Consider the following 16,338-nt stretch of genomic DNA (forward strand, 5'->3'; position numbering starts at 1 on the left):
GCTCCGAGACACGATTGTGTCGCAGGACAGGTCTGAGAGAGGGTAACAAACAATTCTGGCAGCATTGAAGGTCCCCAAGAACACAGTAGCTTCCATCATTCTTAAATGGAAGAAGTTTGGAACCGACTCTTCCTAGAGTTGGCCGCCCGGCCAAACTGAGCAATCGGGGGAGAAGGGCCTTGGTCAGGGAGATGACCAAGAACCCGATGGTCACTCTTACAGATCTCCAGAGTTCCTCTGTGAAGATGGGAGAATCTTCCAGAAGGACAACCATCTCTGCAGCAGTACACCAATCAGGCCTTTATGATAAGAGTGGCCAGACGGAAGCCACTCCTCAGTAAAAGGCACATGACAAGGCACTTGGAGTTTGCCAAAAGGCACCAGACCACAATAAACAAGATTCTCTGGTCTGATGAAACCAAGATTGAACTCTTTGGCCTGAACGCCAAGCATCACATCTGGAGGAAACCTTGCACCATCCCTACGGTGAAGCATGGTGGTGGCAGCATCACGTCTGGAGGAAACCTTGAACCATCCCTATGTTGAAGCATGGTGGTGGCAGCATCACATCTGGATGAAACCTTGCACCATCCCTACGGTGAAGCATGGTGGTGGCAGCATCACGTCCGGAGGAAACCTTGCACCATCCCTACGGTGAAGCATGGTGGTTGCAGCATGCGTAGAGGGTCTGAATTCTAATGTAAATGTGATATTTCAAAAATGTATAAAACCAGTTTTTTTATAGGGTAATGTGTGTAGATTGATGAGAAAAAATTAAATGTTTTAATACATTTTAAAATAAGGCGTAATAACGTAGCCAAATGTTGAAAATAATGGAAGGGGTCTGACTACGTTCTGAATGCTCCATACACATATGATACTTTAGATGCATTTATGGTTGTTAGGTAACTCACATGCTAATGGTCAGTGCCTTTATGGGTAAAGATGTAGTATAATGGGACATTTTCTACCCAATATATTCAATGTAAGGAACAATCATTTCTGAACCTTGAAATGTGGGTGGGGCAATGTGCTGGCGGAGGGATTATTAGCATATTTTGGGGCATGGTCTAAAATATGTTGTATTTGTGCCAGCTGTTACTGGAAGTGTTGGGGCTTATTAGCATATTTGGGGGCATGGTCTAAAATATGTTGTAGTTGTGGCAGATGTTACTTGAAGTGTTGCATAATTTTAAGTGATGAAGTGAAGGTTGAGCACCCCCCCCCCCCCCCCCTAGTGCATTCAGAAAGTATTCACACACCTTGATTATCAATTCTTTACACATTTTTGTTGTGTTATAGTCTGAATGTGGATTAAATGTAGATGATTTGGCACATGCCTACACATATTAGCTCAATAATGTCAGAGTGGAATGATGGTTTTATACAATTTTATGGATTAATAAATAATTCAAAGTTAAAATGTAGTTATTAAGTATTCAACCCTTTTGTTATGGTAAATAATTTCAAGAGTAAATATTTGCTTAACAATTCACATAACAATTTGCATGGACTCCCTTTAATTTGCAATAATAGTGTTTAAGATGATTTTTTTTATGACTACCTCACACTCCCTTAGGGCATGGTGAAATTATTAATTACACTTTGGAAGGTGTATCAATAAACCCAGTCACTACAAAAATACAGGCGTCCTTCCTAACTCGGTCGCAGGAGAGGAAGGAAACCACTCAGGGATTTCCATTCTGTACAGGCTTCCTTCTTTACACTCTGTCATTTAGGTTAGTATTGTGGAGTAACTATAATGTTGATCCATCCTCTGTTTTCTATCACAACCATTAAACTCTTTAACTGTTTTAAAGTCACCATTGATCTCATTGTGAAATCCCTGAGCAGTTTCCTCAAAGGGATATTCAATGTCTGTTAATTTTTCTAATTTTGACCCATCTACCAATAGGTGCCCTTCTCTGCGAGTCATTGGAAAACCTCCCTGGTCTTTGTGGTTGAATCTCTGTTTGAAATTCACTGCTCTACTGAGGGACCTTACAGATAATTGTATGTGTTGGGGGGTGCAGAGATGGGGTAGTCATTTAAAGATCACGTTGAACGGAGTCCCACGGAGTGCTAAGCACATTTTCCCGACTGAACTTATGTAGGAATTGCCATAACAAAGGGTTTGCATCATTATTGACATTTCACCATTTGTGATACTATAAAAATACATATATAATAATATTACGATAAACTATATAATAATATTACGATAAACTATGATGGGTGGAATCAGGCGCAGAGAGCAGGGTTCTGTCGTTTATCAAAATGTATTCACCGGTGCAACCAAAATGATGACGCCAACACACAAAGGCGTATAAGTTGCCAGTCCAAAAACAACAGGACAAAATAGACCGGAATAAAATAAAGAACACGAAAAGCAATACACCATCAAACACAGAGTAACAATTAACAAGCACAAAATACCCAGCAGGCCTAGTGCCCTTAAATACCCTACAAACAAACCCTAATACAAAACAGATGTACCCAATTAACCAATAACAAACACAAACGGAAAAAGAATCGATGGCAGCTAATAGGCCGGTGACGACGACCGCCGAGCCCCGCCCGAACAGGAAGAGGCATCCTCTTCAGTGAGGTTCGTGACATATCCAAAGAGTATATTTCCCTTGTGACATTCTGGTGTGTTGTGGGTAGGCCAGTGACACAGCGTCTCAATTTAATTCATTTTAAATTCAGGCTGTAACAACAACAAAAATGGTGGACAACTTTCTGAAAAGTTGTCAGTGTTTACAATTGGCTCATTCATCCCCCTCCTCTCCCCTCATTCATCCCCCTCCTCTCCCCTGTAACTATTCCCCAGGTCGTTGCTGTAAATGAGAACGTGTTCTCAGTCAACTTACCTGGTAAAATAACGGATAAATAAAAATAAAAAATATATAAAAAAATATCACCGTCACCTCTGACCTCTGACCTTTTTTATTGGAGTTTTATTGTTCTTAATTTAAAAAATATATATATAATCTGTCAGCTCAAACTGTTTTTTTGTGTTTGTTGCTGTTTTGTTGACATTAATTGGTTCTATTAAATTGTTGACATAATTTTTATGTTTGTTGTCCTTCCAGATCCTCCCAGGAACACGTCAGTATCTGTGATTCCCTCTGGCGAAGTGTTAGAGGGCAGCTCAGTGACTCTGACCTGCAGCAGTGATGCCAACCCACCAGGGATCAGCTACCACTGGTACTCAGTGAGAGCAGGTGACACCAGATCTACAGGCTATGGGCCGGTCCTGAGGACCAAAATCTGGGCGGACAATACCCACTTCTACTGTGAAGCCAAGAATATGTGTGGAGCACATAATTCAACGATCACTAAAGTAACTGTGTGGTGTAAGTGTAGTGGAGTGTGTTCAAGGAACCAGAGTACAGTAAGCTTGTCTGTGGCCCTCTGTATCTCAGTTGGTAGAGCATAGCACTCCCTCCGTTCAGGGTTGTAGGTTCAGTTCCCGGGGGACCATGTACAGAGCCTTGGGGCACACCATTACAGACAGACAATTTAACAGACATGAGCCCATCCAACAGAGTGCACTGAGTTCTATCAGACAGATGGTTGGCAAACCATGCAACTGCATGCTCCGAAAGACCTACACTCGACAATCTCTGCCTTAGTATAGCATGGTCAACTGTATCAAAAGCCTTAGAGAGATCGATAAAAAAGTGAGACACAGTGCTGTTTTTTGTCAAGGGCTTCAGTGATATAATTTAAAACCTTCATGGCTGCTGTAATTGTGCTATGCTTCTTCCTGAAGCCCAATTGGTACATTGATAAAAAATAGAGTTAGTAAATAAAAACTATTTTAGCTGTTCACTCACAAGGGTTTAGCTCAGTAGACTAACATAGTCTCGAGTCTGTAAAGATACATAAGCCTATATAATACTGGTGTTAAAAAGGCTTTAGCTCAGGAGGCTAATGAAGCCTTGAGTCACACATACAATATAACATGTGTACTGTCTATTTCCCTCCAGATGGTCCTAAAACCATGTCTGTGTCAGTCACCCCATCTGGACCCGTGTTTGATGGTGCGATGGTGAATCTGACCTGCAGCAGCAATGGCAACCCACCAGTAAGCAGCTTCACCTGGTACAGTGTGAAGGGAGACCAGGCGACACGGCTTGGGGTTGGGACGAGGCTAGAGACCAGTGTGTCTGCAGAAGTCCACCAGTTTTACTGTGAGGGCAGAAACGACCATGGAGGACAGAACTCAACGCTGATAGAAGTGGTTGTACAGTGTATGTATACTGTAGCTACAAGACCAATTCAACCATCGCCAAACATTTTTGGCAGTTATTCAACAATGCTGTTCTTGTTCTTCTTCTTGTTCTTCTTCTTGTTGTTGTTCTTCTTCTTGTTCTTCTTCTTGTTCTTCTTCTTGTTCTTGTTGTTGTTCTTGTTGTTCTTCTTGTTGTTCTTCTTGTTGTTCTTCTTGTTGTTCTACTTGTTGTTGTTGTTCTTGTTGTTGTTGTTGTTGTTGTTCTTCTTCTTCTTGTTGTTCTTCTTGTTGTTCTTCTTGTTGTTCTTCTTGTTCTTCTTCTTGTTCTTCTTCTTGTTGTTGTTGTTCTTCTTCTTGTTGTTGTTGTTCTTCTTCTTGTTCTTCTTCTTGTTCTTCTTCTTGTTGTTCTTCTTGTTGTTGTTGTTCTTCTTGTTGTTGTTGTTGTTCTTCTTGTTCTTGTTCTTCTTGTTGTTGTTGTTGTTGTTCTTCTTGTTGTTGTTCTTCTTCTTGTTGTTGTTGTTCTTCTTGTTCTTCTTGTTCTGTATTAATGCAGATACCAATCTATCTCTCCAGATCCTCCCAGAAACACGTCAGTATCAGTGAATTCCTCTGGTCCAGTGTTGAAGGGCAGTTCAGTGACTCTGACCTGCATCAGTGATGCCAACCCACCAGTGTCCAGCTATAACTGGTACTCAGTCGACGAGAGCGAAACACGCAGTGTAATAGGATTTGAACAGATGTACACAGTAGCTAATGTCAATGGTAATACACAGTACTTCTGCATAGCTAAAAATCAACACGGATCGGACAATTCAACAACGCTCCAGCTCGACATTCAGTGTACGTTTTAATATCATAAACATCATGTAATGTGCCCCCAAATGGGACAGGGCCATTTTGTTGATGCAAGTCAGTGGTAATGTTTACCAAGCAATGAGTATTTTGGAGGGTCACCCACTTAAATTCTAGATCTGCTCAACCACATTGCTTCCATTATCCGATGGATCAACATTTAAATGGCCCTTGTTGGCACAACAATGTCTGGGAACCACTGATTATAAACACAATCTGATAAACACAGGCTAGTAATTCCACAAAGGTCTGTTGTAATGGTGTTAGTCACAGTAGACATAGTATTAATATCTGTAGTAGTCAAAGTAGGTATAATAGTTATAGTAGTTATAGTAGTTATAGTAGTCATAGTAGGTATAATAGTTATAGTAGGTATAATAGTTATAGTAGTTATAGTAGTCAAAGTAGGTATAATAGTTATAGTAGGTATAGTAGGTATAGTAGTAGTAATAGTTATAGTAGTTGTAGTAGTTATAGTGTAGTAGTTATAGTAGTCAATAGTTATAGTAGGTATAATAGTTATAGTAGTCAAAGTAGGTAAAATAGTTATAGTAGGTATAGTAGTAGTAATAGTTATAGTAGTTGTAGTAGTTATAGTGTAGTAGTTATAGTAGTCAATAGTTATAGTAGGTATAATAGTTATAGTAGTTATAGTAGTCAAAGTAGGTATAATAGTTATAGTAGGTATAGTAGTAGTAATAGTTATAGTAGTTGTAGTAGTTATAGTGTAGTAGTTATAGTAGGTATAATAGTTATAGTAGTTATAGTAGTCAAAGTAGGTATAATAGTTATAGTAGTTATAGTAGTTATAGTAGTCAAAGTAGGTATAATAGTTATAGTAGGTATAGTAGTAGTAATAGTTATAGTAGTTATAGTAGTCAAAGTAGGTATAATAGTTATAGTAGGTATAATAGTTATAGTAGGTATAATAGTTATAGTAGGTATAATAGTTATAGTAGGTATAATAGTTATAGTAGTTATAATAGTTATAGTAGTTATAGTAGTCAAAGTAGGTATAATAGTTATAGTAGGTATAATAGTTATAGTAGTTATAGTAGTCAAAGTAGGTATAATAGTTATAGTAGTTATAGTAGTCAAAGTAGGTATAATAGTTATAGTAGTCAAAGTAGGTAAAATAGTTATAGTAGGTATAGTAGTAGTAATAGTTATAGTAGTTGTAGTAGTTATAGTGTAGTAGTTATAGTAGTCAATAGTTATAGTAGGTATAATAGTTATAGTAGTTATAGTAGTCAAAGTAGGTATAATAGTTATAGTAGTTATAGTAGTCAAAGTAGGTATAATAGTTATAGTAGTTATAATAGTTATAGTAGTTATAGTAGTCAAAGTAGTTATAATAGTTATAGTAGGTATAATAGTTATAGTAGGTATAATAGTTATAGTAGTTATAGTAGGTATAATAGTTATAGTAGGTGTTATAGTGTAGTAGTTATTGTAGTTATAGTAGTTATTGTAGTTTTAGTAGTAGTAGTTATTGTAGTTTTAGTAGTTATAGTTATAGTAGTGGTAGTAGTCAATAGTTATAGTAGTTATAGTAGTCAACAGTTATAGTAGGTATAACAGTTATGTAGTAGTAGTAGGTATAGTAGTAGTAATAGTAGTTATAGTAGTCAAAGTAGGTATAATAGTTGTAGTAGTTATAGTAGGTATAGTAGTAGTAATAGTTATAGTAGTTGTAGTAGTTATTGTAGTGGTAGTAGTTATAGTAGTCAATAGTTATAATAGTTATAGTAGTTATAATAGTTATAGTAGTTATAGTAGTGGTAGTAGTTATAGTAGTGGTAGTAGTTATAGTAGTGGTAGTAGTTATAGTAGTTATAATAGTTATAGTAGTGGTAGTAGTTATAGTAGGTATAATAGTTATAATAGTTATAGTAGTGGTAGTAGTTATAGTAGGTATAATAGTTATAGTAGTGGTAGTAGTTATAATAGTTATAGTAGTTATAATAGTTATAATAGTTATAGTAGTGGTAGTAGTTATAATAGTTATAGTAGTTATAATAGTTATAGTAGTGGTAGTAGTTATAATAGTTATAGTAGTGGTAGTAGGTATAATAGTTATAGTAGTGGTAGTAGTTATAATAGTTATAGTAGTGGTAGTAGTTATAATAGTTATAGTAGGTATAATAGTTATAGTAGGTATAATAGTTATAGTAGGTATAATAGTTATAGTAGGTATAATAGTTATAGTAGTGGTAGTAGTTATAGTAGGTATAATAGTTATAGTAGGTATAATAGTTATAGTAGTGGTAGTAGTTATAATAGTTATAGTAGTGGTAGTAGTTATTGTAGTTATAATAGTTATAGTAGTTATAATAGTTATAGTAGTGGTAGTAGTTATAGTAGGTATAATAGTTATAGTAGTGGTAGTAGTTATAATAGTTATAGTAGGTATAATAGTTATAGTAGGTATAATAGTTATAGTAGTGGTAGTAGTTATAGTAGGTATAATAGTTATAGTAGTCAAAGTAGGTAAAATAGTTATAGTAGTTATAGTAGGTATAGTAGTAGTAATAGTTATAGTAGTTGTAGTAGTTATAGTGTAGTAGTTATAGTAGTCAATAGTTATAGTAGGTATAATAGTTATAGCAGTTATAGTAGTCAAAGTAGGTATAATAGTTATAGTAGGTATAATAGTTATAGTAGTTATAGTAGTTGTAGTAGTTATAGTGTAGTAGTTATAGTAGGTATAATAGTTATAGTAGTTATAGTAGTCAAAGTAGGTATAATAGTTATAGTAGTTATAGTAGTTATAGTAGGTATAATAGTTATAGTAGTTATAATAGTTATAGTAGGTATAATAGTTATAGTAGTTGTAGTAGTTATAGTGTAGTAGTTATAGTAGGTATAATAGTTATAATAGTTATAGTAGTTATAATAGTTATAGTAGTTATAGTAGTCAAAGTAGGTATAATAGTTATAGTAGGTATAATAGTTATAGTAGTTATAGTAGTCAAAGTAGGTATAATAGTTATAGTAGGTATAGTAGTAGTAATAGTTATAGTAGTTGTAGTAGTTATAGTGTAGTAGTTATAGTAGGTATAATAGTTATAGTAGTTATAGTAGTCAAAGTAGGTATAATAGTTATAGTAGGTATAATAGTTATAGTAGGTATAATAGTTATAGTAGTTATAATAGTTATAGTAGTTATAGTAGTCAAAGTAGGTATAATAGTTATAGTAGGTATAATAGTTATAGTAGGTATAATAGTTATAGTAGTTATAGTAGTCAAAGTAGGTATAATAGTTATAGTAGTTATAGTAGTCAAAGTAGGTATAATAGTTATAGTAGTCAAAGTAGGTAAAATAGTTATAGTAGTTATAGTAGGTATAGTAGTAGTAATAGTTATAGTAGTTGTAGTAGTTATAGTGTAGTAGTTATAGTAGGTATAATAGTTATAGTAGTTATAGTAGTCAAAGTAGGTATAATAGTTATAGTAGTCAAAGTAGGTATAATAGTTATAGTAGTTATAATAGTTATAGTAGTTATAGTAGTCAAAGTAGTTATAATAGTTATAGTAGGTATAATAGTTATAGTAGTTATAGTAGGTATAATAGTTATAGTAGGTGTTATAGTGTACTAGTTATTGTAGTTAAATTAGTTATTGTAGTTTTAGTAGTAGTAGTTATTGTAGTTTTAGTAGTTATAGTTATAGTAGTGGTAGTAGTCAATAGTTATAGTAGTTATAGTAGTCAACAGTTATAGTAGGTATAACAGTTATGTAGTAGTAGTAGTTATAGTAGGTATAGTAGTAGTAATAGTAGTTATAGTAGTCAAAGTAGGTATAATAGTTGTAGTAGTTATAGTAGGTATAGTAGTAGTAATAGTTATAGTAGTTGTAGTAGTTATAGTAGTTATTGTAGTTATAGTAGTCAATAGTTATAATAGTTATAGTAGTTATAATAGTTATAGTAGTTATAGTAGTGGTAGTAGTTATAGTAGTGGTAGTAGTTATAGTAGTGGTAGTAGTTATAGTAGTTATAATAGTTATAGTAGTGGTAGTAGTTATAGTAGGTATAATAGTTATAATAGTTATAGTAGTGGTAGTAGTTATAGTAGGTATAATAGTTATAGTAGTGGTAGTAGTTATAATAGTTATAGTAGTGGTAGTAGTTATAGTAGTGGTAGTAGTTATAATAGTTATAGTAGTTATAATAGTTATAGTAGTGGTAGTAGTTATAATAGTTATAGTAGTGGTAGTAGGTATAATAGTTATAGTAGTGGTAGTAGTTATAATAGTTATAGTAGTGGTAGTAGTTATAATAGTTATAGTAGGTATAATAGTTATAGTAGGTATAATAGTTATAGTAGGTATAATAGTTATAGTAGGTATAATAGTTATAGTAGGTATAATAGTTATAGTAGTGGTAGTAGTTATAGTAGGTATAATAGTTATAGTAGGTATAATAGTTATAGTAGTGGTAGTAGTTATAATAGTTATAGTAGTGGTAGTAGTTATTGTAGTTATAATAGTTATAGTAGTTATAATAGTTATAGTAGTGGTAGTAGTTATAGTAGGTATAATAGTTATAGTAGTGGTAGTAGTTATAATAGTTATAGTAGGTATAATAGTTATAGTAGGTATAATAGTTATAGTAGGTATAATAGTTATAGTAGTGGTAGTAGTTATAGTAGGTATAATAGTTATAGTAGGTATAATAGTTATAGTAGTGGTAGTAGTTATAATAGTTATAGTAGTGGTAGTAGTTATAATAGTTATAGTAGTTATAATAGTTATAGTAGGTATAATAGTTATAGTAGTTATAATAGTTATAGTAGTGGTAGTAGTTATAGTAGTGGTAGTAGTTATAGTAGGTATAATAGTTATAGTAGTGGTAGTAGTTATAATAGTTATAGTAGGTATAATAGTTATAGTAGTGGTAGTAGTTATAGTAGGTATAATAGTTACAGTAGGTATAATAGTTATAGTAGTTATTGTAGTTATAGTAGTTATAATAGTTCTAGTAGTGGTAGTAGTTATAGTAGGTATAATAGTTACAGTAGGTATAATAGTTATAGTCGTTATAATAGTTATAGTAGTGGTAGTAGTAATAGTAGGTATAATAGTTATAGTAGTTATAGTAGTTATTGTAGTGGTAGTAGTTATAGTAGGTATAATAGTTACAGTAGGTATAATAGTTACAGTAGGTATAATAGTTAGTAGTTATTGTAGTTATAATAGTTATAGTAGTGGTAGTAGTTATAGTAGGTATAATAGTTATAGTAGGTATAATAGTTAGTAGTTATAGTAGTTATTATAGTTATAGTAGGTATAATAGTTATAGTAGTTATAGTAGGTATAATAGTTATAGTAGTTATAGTAGTCAAAGTAGGTATAATAGTTATAGTAGGTATAATAGTTATAGTAGGTATAATAGTTATAGTAGGTATAATAGTTATAGTAGGTATAATAGTTATAGTAGTGGTAGTAGTTATAGTAGGTATAATAGTTATAGTAGTTATAATAGTTATAGTAGTTATAGTAGTCAAAGTAGGTATAATAGTTATAGTAGTTATAGTAGTCAAAGTAGGTATAATAGTTATAGTAGTTATAGTAGGTATAATAGTTATAGTAGGTATAATAGTTATAGTAGCTATAATAGTTATAGTAGTTATAATAGTTATAGTAGTGGTAGTAGTTATAGTAGTTATAATAGTTATAGTAGGTATAATAGTTATAGTAGTTATAGTAGTCAAAGTAGGTATAATAGTTATAGTAGTTATAGTAGTCAAAGTAGGTATAATAGTTATAGTAGTCAAAGTAGGTAAAATAGTTATAGTAGGTATAGTAGTAGTAATAGTTATAGTAGTTGTAGTAGTTATAGTGTAGTAGTTATAGTAGTCAATAGTTATAGTAGGTATAATAGTTATAGTAGTTATAGTAGTCAAAGTAGGTATAATAGTTATAGTAGTTATAGTAGTCAAAGTAGGTATAATAGTTATAGTAGTTATAATAGTTATAGTAGTTATAGTAGTCAAAGTAGTTATAATAGTTATAGTAGGTATAATAGTTATAGTAGTTATAGTAGGTATAATAGTTATAGTAGGTGTTATAGTGTAGTAGTTATTGTAGTTATAGTAGTTATTGTAGTTTTAGTAGTAGTAGTTATTGTAGTTTTAGTAGTTATAGTTATAGTAGTGGTAGTAGTCAATAGTTATAGTAGTTATAGTAGTCAACAGTTATAGTAGGTATAACAGTTATGTAGTAGTAGTAGTTATAGTAGGTATAGTAGTAGTAATAGTAGTTATAGTAGTCAAAGTAGGTATAATAGTTGTAGTAGTTATAGTAGGTATAGTAGTAGTAATAGTTATAGTAGTTGTAGTAGTTATAGTAGTTATTGTAGTGGTAGTAGTTATAGTAGTCAATAGTTATAATAGTTATAGTAGTTATAATAGTTTATAGTAGTTATAGTAGTGGTAGTAGTTATAGTAGTGGTAGTAGTTATAGTAGTGGTAGTAGTTATAGTAGTTATAATAGTTATAGTAGTGGTAGTAGTTATAGTAGGTATAATAGTTATAATAGTTATAGTAGTGGTAGTAGTTATAGTAGGTATAATAGTTATAGTAGTGGTAGTAGTTATAATAGTTATAGTAGTTATAATAGTTATAATAGTTTATAGTAGTGGTAGTAGTTATAATAGTTATAGTAGTTATAATAGTTATAGTAGTGGTAGTAGTTATAATAGTTATAGTAGTGGTAGTAGGTATAATAGTTATAGTAGTGGTAGTAGTTATAATAGTTATAGTAGTGGTAGTAGTTATAATAGTTATAGTAGGTATAATAGTTATAGTAGGTATAATAGTTATAGTAGGTATAATAGTTATAGTAGGTATAATAGTTATAGTAGTGGTAGTAGTTATAGTAGGTATAATAGTTATAGTAGGTATAATAGTTATAGTAGTGGTAGTAGTTATAATAGTTATAGTAGTGGTAGTAGTTATTGTAGTTATAATAGTTATAGTAGTTATAATAGTTATAGTAGTGGTAGTAGTTATAGTAGGTATAATAGTTATAGTAGTGGTAGTAGTTATAATAGTTATAGTAGGTATAATAGTTATAGTAGGTATAATAGTTATAGTAGGTATAATAGTTATAGTAGTGGTAGTAGTTATAGTAGGTATAATAGTTATAGTAGTCAAAGTAGGTAAAATAGTTATAGTAGTTATAGTAGGTATAGTAGTAGTAATAGTTATAGTAGTTGTAGTAGTTATAGTGTAGTAGTTATAGTAGTCAATAGTTATAGTAGGTATAATAGTTATAGCAGTTATAGTAGTCAAAGTAGGTATAATAGTTATAGTAGGTATAATAGTTATAGTAGTTATAGTAGTCAAAGTAGGTATAATAGTTATAGTAGGTATAGTAGTAGTAATAGTTATAGTAGTTGTAGTAGTTATAGTGTAGTAGTTATAGTAGGTATAATAGTTATAGTAGTTATAGTAGTCAAAGTAGGTATAATAGTTATAGTAGTTATAGTAGTTATAGTAGTCAAAGTAGGTATAATAGTTATAGTAGGTATAGTAGTAGTAATAGTTATAGTAGTTGTAGTAGTTATAGTGTAGTAGTTATAGTAGGTATAATAGTTATAGTAGTTATAGTAGTCAAAGTAGGTATAATAGTTATAGTAGGTATAATAGTTATAGTAGGTATAATAGTTATAGTAGTTATAATAGTTATAGTAGTTATAGTAGTCAAAGTAGGTATAATAGTTATAGTAGGTATAATAGTTATAGTAGGTATAATAGTTATAGTAGTTATAGTAGTCAAAGTAGGTATAATAGTTATAGTAGTTATAGTAGTCAAAGTAGGTATAATAGTTATAGTAGTCAAAGTAGGTAAAATAGTTATAGTAGTTATAGTAGGTATAGTAGTAGTAATAGTTATAGTAGTTGTAGTAGTTATAGTGTAGTAGTTATAGTAGGTATAATAGTTATAGTAGTTATAGTAGTCAAAGTAGGTATAATAGTTATAGTAGTCAAAGTAGGTATAATAGTTATAGTAGTTATAATAGTTATAGTAGTTATAGTAGTCAAAGTAGTTATAATAGTTATAGTAGGTATAATAGTTATAGTAGGTATAATAGTTATAGTAGGTGTTATAGTGTACTAGTTATTGTAGTTAAATTAGTTATTGTAGTTTTAGTAGTAGTAGTTATTGTAGTTTTAGTAGTTATAGTTATAGTAGTGGTAGTAGTCAATAGTTATAGTAGTTATAGTAGTCAACAGTTATAGTAGGTATAACAGTTATGTAGTAGTAGTAGTTATAGTAGGTATAGTAGTAGTAATAGTAGTTATAGTAGTCAAAGTAGGTATAATAGTTGTAGTAGTTATAGTAGGTATAGTAGTAGTAATAGTTATAGTAGTTGTAGTAGTTATAGTAGTTATTGTAGTTATAGTAGTCAATAGTTACAATAGTTATAGTAGTTATAGTAGTTATAATAGTTATAGTAGTTATAGTAGTGGTAGTAGTTATAGTAGTGGTAGTAGTTATAGTAGTGGTAGTAGTTATAGTAGTTATAATAGTTATAGTAGTGGTAGTAGTTATAGTAGGTATAATAGTTATAGTAGTGGTAGTAGTTATAGTAGGTATAATAGTTATAGTAGTGGTAGTAGTTATAATAGTTATAGTAGTGGTAGTAGTTATAGTAGTGGTAGTAGTTATAATAGTTATAGTAGTTATAATAGTTATAGTAGTGGTAGTAGTTATAATAGTTATAGTAGTGGTAGTAGGTATAATAGTTATAGTAGTGGTAGTAGTTATAATAGTTATAGTAGTGGTAGTAGTTATAATAGTTATAGTAGGTATAATAGTTATAGTAGGTATAATAGTTATAGTAGGTATAATAGTTATAGTAGTGGTAGTAGTTTATAGTAGGTATAATAGTTATAGTAGGTATAATAGTTATAGTAGTGGTAGTAGTTATAATAGTTATAGTAGTGGTAGTAGTTATTGTAGTTATAATAGTTATAGTAGTTATAATAGTTATAGTAGTGGTAGTAGTTATAGTAGGTATAATAGTTATAGTAGTGGTAGTAGTTATAATAGTTATAGTAGGTATAATAGTTATAGTAGGTATAATAGTTATAGTAGGTATAATAGTTATAGTAGTGGTAGTAGTTATAGTAGGTATAATAGTTATAGTAGGTATAATAGTTATAGTAGTGGTAGTAGTTATAATAGTTATAGTAGTGTAGTAGTTATAATAGTTATAGTAGTTATAATAGTTATAGTAGGTATAATAGTTATAGTAGTTATAATAGTTATAGTAGTGGTAGTAGTTATAGTAGTGGTAGTAGTTATAGTAGGTATAATAGTTATAGTAGTGGTAGTAGTTATAATAGTTATAGTAGGTATAATAGTTATAGTAGTGGTAGTAGTTATAGTAGGTATAATAGTTACAGTAGGTATAATAGTTATAGTAGTTATTGTAGTTATAGTAGTTATAATAGTTCTAGTAGTGGTAGTAGTTATAGTAGGTATAATAGTTACAGTAGGTATAATAGTTATAGTCGTTATAATAGTTATAGTAGTGGTAGTAGTAATAGTAGGTATAATAGTTATAGTAGTTATAGTAGTTATTGTAGTGGTAGTAGTTATAGTAGGTATAATAGTTACAGTAGGTATAATAGTTACAGTAGGTATAATAGTTAGTAGTTATTGTAGTTATAATAGTTATAGTAGTGGTAGTAGTTATAGTAGGTATAATAGTTATAGTAGGTATAATAGTTAGTAGTTATAGTAGTTATTATAGTTATAGTAGTTATAGTAGGTATAATAGTTATAGTAGTTATAGTAGGTATAATAGTTATAGTAGTTATAATAGTTATAATAGTTATAGTAGTGGTAGTAGTTATAGTAGGTATAATAGTTATAGTAGTTATAATAGTTATAGTAGTTATTGTAGTTATAATAGTTATAGTAGTGGTAGTAGTTATAGTAGTGGTAGTAGTTATAGTAGGTATAATAGTTATAGTAGTTATAATAGTTATAGTAGGTATAATAGTTATAGTAGTCATAGTATCAATTGTTGTGCTTTCAGAGCTACTGGTAATTCTGTCCTTTCCCTCCAGATCCTCCCAGGAACACGTCAGTATCTGTGAGTCCCCCTGATTCTGTGTTAGAGGACAGTTCAGTGACACTGACCTGCAGCAGTGATGCCAACCCACCAGTGACCAGTTACCGCTGGTACTCAGTGAGAGAGGGGAAGGAGGACTATGTGGCTTCTGGACAAAAACTAATCCAGGCCACAATGAATGTTATTGACGGAAGAGAATACTACTGTAAAGCCCAAAATCATCATGGAGAGGATCAGTCAGCGACTACAAACGCATCTATAGAGTGTAAGTGAGGTTGCAAAATTCCGTAACTCTCCCAAAATATTCAGTTGTTTTTTTCTGGGACCGAGGGTAGAATTGAGTTGTTTGGATGAATGAGGTGCCCTATGTAAACTGCCTGTTACTCAGGCCCAGAAGCTAGGATATGCATATAATTGGTATTATTTTAGAGAAAACACTCCAAAGTTTCCAAAACGGTTAAAATAATGTCTGTGAATATAACAGAACAGATAAAGCAGGCAAAAACCTGAGGAAAATCCATCCAGGAAATGCTATTATTTTGAAATGGCTGTTTTTCCATTGAAAGCCTACCCACCATACAAAGACTTATGACCCAGTTCACGATCCCTATGGCTTCCACAACATGTGGCCAGTCTTTAGGCATTGTTGCAGGCTTTTACTCTGAAAAATGAGGGAGAAACACCACCTTTAATGAGAGGACAGTGGAAATTTCCAGACATGAGTCCAGCGCGTGACCGGGAGTGCACCTTTTTTGTTTTTCCTTTCTATTGATGAAGCTTTTGTCCGGTTGAAATATGATTGATAATTTATGACAAAAACAACCTGAGGATTGATTATAAACATAAAGAGGGACTTTATTGAACAAAACTATTGTGAAACTGGGAGTCTTGTGAGTGCAACCATATGAAGATCATCAAAGGTAAGTGATTAATTTTATCTCTATTTCTGACTTGTGTAACTCCTCTACTTGGCTGTTTGTAATGATTTGCGGGCTGGGCGCTGTTCTCAGATAATCGCATGGTAGGCTTTCCCCGTAAAGCCTTTTTGAAATCTGACACTGTGGTTGGATTAACACGAAGTTGATCTTTATACCGATGTGTAACACTTGTATGTTTTAGGTATGTTTATTATGAGAATTTCTGTTTTGTTGAGTT

At 31.4% G+C, this 16,338-nt stretch overlaps 1 protein-coding gene across 1 annotated transcript in view; it reads left to right on the forward strand.

Annotated features, from left to right (window-relative positions):
* The window catches only part of LOC109886128 (B-cell receptor CD22), a 38,841-nt gene that overhangs the window by 2,857 nt on the left and 19,646 nt on the right, over positions 1-16,338 (forward strand). Inside the window, exons 4-7 of the mRNA XM_031808514.1 lie at positions 3,096-3,359; positions 3,996-4,259; positions 4,814-5,080; positions 15,179-15,448. Coding sequence (XP_031664374.1) covers positions 3,096-3,359; positions 3,996-4,259; positions 4,814-5,080; positions 15,179-15,448 — 1,065 coding nt within the window. The remainder of the gene's footprint in view (positions 1-3,095; positions 3,360-3,995; positions 4,260-4,813; positions 5,081-15,178; positions 15,449-16,338) is intronic.

Source organism: Oncorhynchus kisutch, linkage group LG28 (assembly GCF_002021735.2).
Source record: "Oncorhynchus kisutch isolate 150728-3 linkage group LG28, Okis_V2, whole genome shotgun sequence".
Classification (NCBI taxonomy): Eukaryota; Metazoa; Chordata; class Actinopteri; order Salmoniformes; family Salmonidae; genus Oncorhynchus; species Oncorhynchus kisutch.